Source organism: Cornus florida, unplaced genomic scaffold (genome assembly GCF_030987335.1).
Source record: "Cornus florida cultivar Cherokee Brave unplaced genomic scaffold, ASM3098733v1 CherokeeBrave_3.0.0_Hap2_Chr02, whole genome shotgun sequence".
Taxonomy (NCBI): domain Eukaryota; kingdom Viridiplantae; phylum Streptophyta; class Magnoliopsida; order Cornales; family Cornaceae; genus Cornus; species Cornus florida.
Window position 1 is genome coordinate 90,130,179 of NW_026775572.1, and position 3,047 is coordinate 90,133,225.

The window sequence follows — 3,047 nt, forward strand, 5'->3', positions numbered from 1 at the left end:
CTGCAATTATTGATCTTCTTATATGAAAATTGATAGGTATTTTAAAGTTGAAATACTTTATCATTAAAGAAGATATTTAGAAACAACGAATGTCTATTGAAATTATAAGCACACAACTTATGATTGCAATGCATTAATGAATGGACTACCATCCAAGACATTTATGGAACATGTTGAAATAATGGGTTTTAAATGTAGTCAATGATGATTATTTTTAATTGTGGATTGCTTAAATAGTGCTTATATATATTTGACATTTTGCGCTAATTAAATATGTTTATGATATTTCTTATTAATTAATGTACATGTACGTATTGCTTTAATAAGTAGTAATAGGAATAGTCTTGGAAAAGACATTATTGTTAGATCATTATTGATACTTTTCATTTATAGACTATGTTGAATAGATTACTAGTGTTGTGGTACATGAAAAGGACTGTGTCATTTAAGAATAAATAACCGCCATGACTCGCATTGGTAATTTATTTACCATGGTATTTATGATGATCAATTTAATGAGTTAATCTGATTTATAGTGCACATTAATAACTATTTTACTAAACCACTACAAAAATTATCATATGTGCCAAGTGGGAGAATGTAAGATTATTTATTTAATTGTGGCCCACATGATTTGGACATGTGACATATTACTTGGTGGGTAAGTTAATAGATATCAATTAATATTATTTATTTTTGGTCAACTTATAATTACCTTTTGGTAATTACTTATTGGAGAAATGTTTTCCTTTCTTATTCCTTACTTTGATGGAAAGTAGAATTATATTACTATAAAAAAAATTGGTCCTCTCTCTACTTTTATAAAAGTGCATATACTCCATCAATTATGTATAATTAATGATACAACATGTAAAAGTTTTATGTGTACAAAAGGCCAAGAGAGAGAAACCAGTTTCCACCTTTACCTGTTGATCAAAGTTGCAGATTAATTCGTGGCCAAAGGATCTGGACGTTAGACTTAATCTCAACAAGAATTGATATCGTGAATTGAGGTATTTATATCTAACTAGTATTTATTTATGCATTATAGATATGTGAAAATTATAAAGTTCTAAGATATGAAATTCATGTAAATTTGTGATTAATGGCTTAACACGAATTATTATAGTTTACAGCCTCATGGGGATTAAATTTTAAATTTTCTTGCTCTTTGCTCTAGCTTTCTCTCCCATGCTTTGTGAATTATAATTGTACTACACTAAGATTTTGATTTTGTTTTACTCTATTTTTCTAAGAGTATTTTTACATGTTAATTCCTAAGTCCATCTTCGATGAAATAAAATTAAAAATAAAATATGCATGGGTGCCAATACGATTTTTCCAATTTTTAATAATAGAACTGCTTTTGTTTTGTTTTTTTTTTTTTAAAAAAAAAAAAAAATGAAAGAATTTAAAGTCCTAAGCTCTCAAAACTATTTCCGTAAATTAATGCAGATGAGTTTGCCACTACCCTTACATGAAATAAAAGGGTGAGAAAGGTATGACCACCCAAAATAAAATAAAAACATATTTAGAAAATGCAAATTTAAATCGAGTCGTCATGATTTGTGAACGACATTTGGTCATTTATATCATTTATTGGTTTGAATGCTATGCATTTTTCTCACCAGCTATTTGTGCTTTTACAAAATTAATTATTATTATTTTTAATCTATCCTACTTTGTTGTATTACTTTTACGAAATGATAACCATTTATATATATGCTTATATGCTTACTATATTTGATATATATAGCAGGAAATTAAATTTAGGTTGGGAGAGGGAGAGAGAGTTTCAGATGGAAAAAGTTGTTCCAAAATTTGATTGATCTTTTCTGTGGCAAAATCACAATAAGTAGTCAATGAGGCTGTAAAGTGTACTTTATTGAATGAATTGAATCTAACAGCCCCTGCAAACTCTAGATGGGTTGCTGGAAGCCATCTTAAGTTTGGATACAAGATCTCGAAAGAGGCCTAACAGAAGCGATTTGGTGAAGATGTCTGTTATCTGATCTTGTGAGGTGATAGACTGTAATTGTAAGATGTTCTGCAAAAGATGGCGACGGATAAAGTGACAATCGATCTCAATGTGTTTTATGGGCTCATGAAAGGCATCATTGTGGGCGATCTGAATGGCACTCCGATTGTCACGATAGATAGGAGTGCCGGTGGATGAAGAAACTTCCATGTCCTAGAGGAGCCATTGTAACCACAAAAGCTCAGAAGTGGCATCTGCAAGGGCTCTGTATTCTGCTTTGGTACTAGATTGGGCAACAATGGTCTGTTTCTTACTGCACCAAGAGATGAGTGAAGTACCTAAAAAGAAACAGTAGCCTGTAGTGGAACGACGATCTATTGGGTCTCCTACCCAATCAACATCCGCATAAGTGTGAAGGATAAGTGGTGACTGGCGAGAGAAATGAAGTCCATGAAATATAGTGCCCTTGATATAACGACGAATGCGAAGAACATCAACAAAATGTGTGGATTGCGGTGCAGCCATGAATTGACTAACTTTATGAACAACTTGAGAAATATCTGGACGGGTGACAATAAGGTATACCAAACTACCAACCAATTGTCGATACAATGTACCACCATGAAGAGGTTCACCATCAGAGGGAGTGAGTCTCATATTGGGCTTAAGAGGTGTATCCGTAATCTTGTTGTCCGTGATTTGAGCTTTGGCAAGAAGATCTAAACTGTACTTTGCTTGAGTAAGAAAGTAAACATCTGTAGCTGTAGTGATCTCAAAACCAAGGAAATAACGGAGAGATCCAAGATTTTTCATTTCAAACTGATGATTAAGAAACTATTTAAGATCTTGAATTCCTTGTTTATCATCCCCTGTGATGATCATATCATCAACATAAAGTAGGAGAAAAATGATACCACGATTAGTACGCTGAATTAAGAGAGCAGAGTCAAAATAGCTGGCAGTGTAACCAAGCGTAGAAATAGTGGTGCTGAACTTGGCAAACCAATCACGAGGTGTTTGCTTGAGTCCATACAATACCCGACGAAGTCTGCATACCTGATGATGAGAA

The 3,047-nt window shown here is 32.7% G+C and overlaps 1 protein-coding gene across 1 annotated transcript; it reads right to left on the reverse strand.

Annotated features, from left to right (window-relative positions):
• Window positions 1-2,191: 2,191 nt before the first annotated feature.
• On the reverse strand, window positions 2,192-2,791 carry LOC132296528 (secreted RxLR effector protein 161-like). Its single transcript, XM_059794718.1, has one exon. It carries the CDS (start codon window positions 2,789-2,791, stop codon window positions 2,192-2,194), a length of 600 nt encoding a protein of 199 aa, XP_059650701.1.
• Window positions 2,792-3,047: the final 256 nt, after the last annotated feature.

Bases quoted from the DNA above. Each gene is read 5' to 3' on its own strand.
- LOC132296528 (XM_059794718.1), bottom strand. From the start codon at position 2,791: ATGAAAAATCTTGGATCTCTCCGTTATTTCCTTGGTTTTGAGATCACT.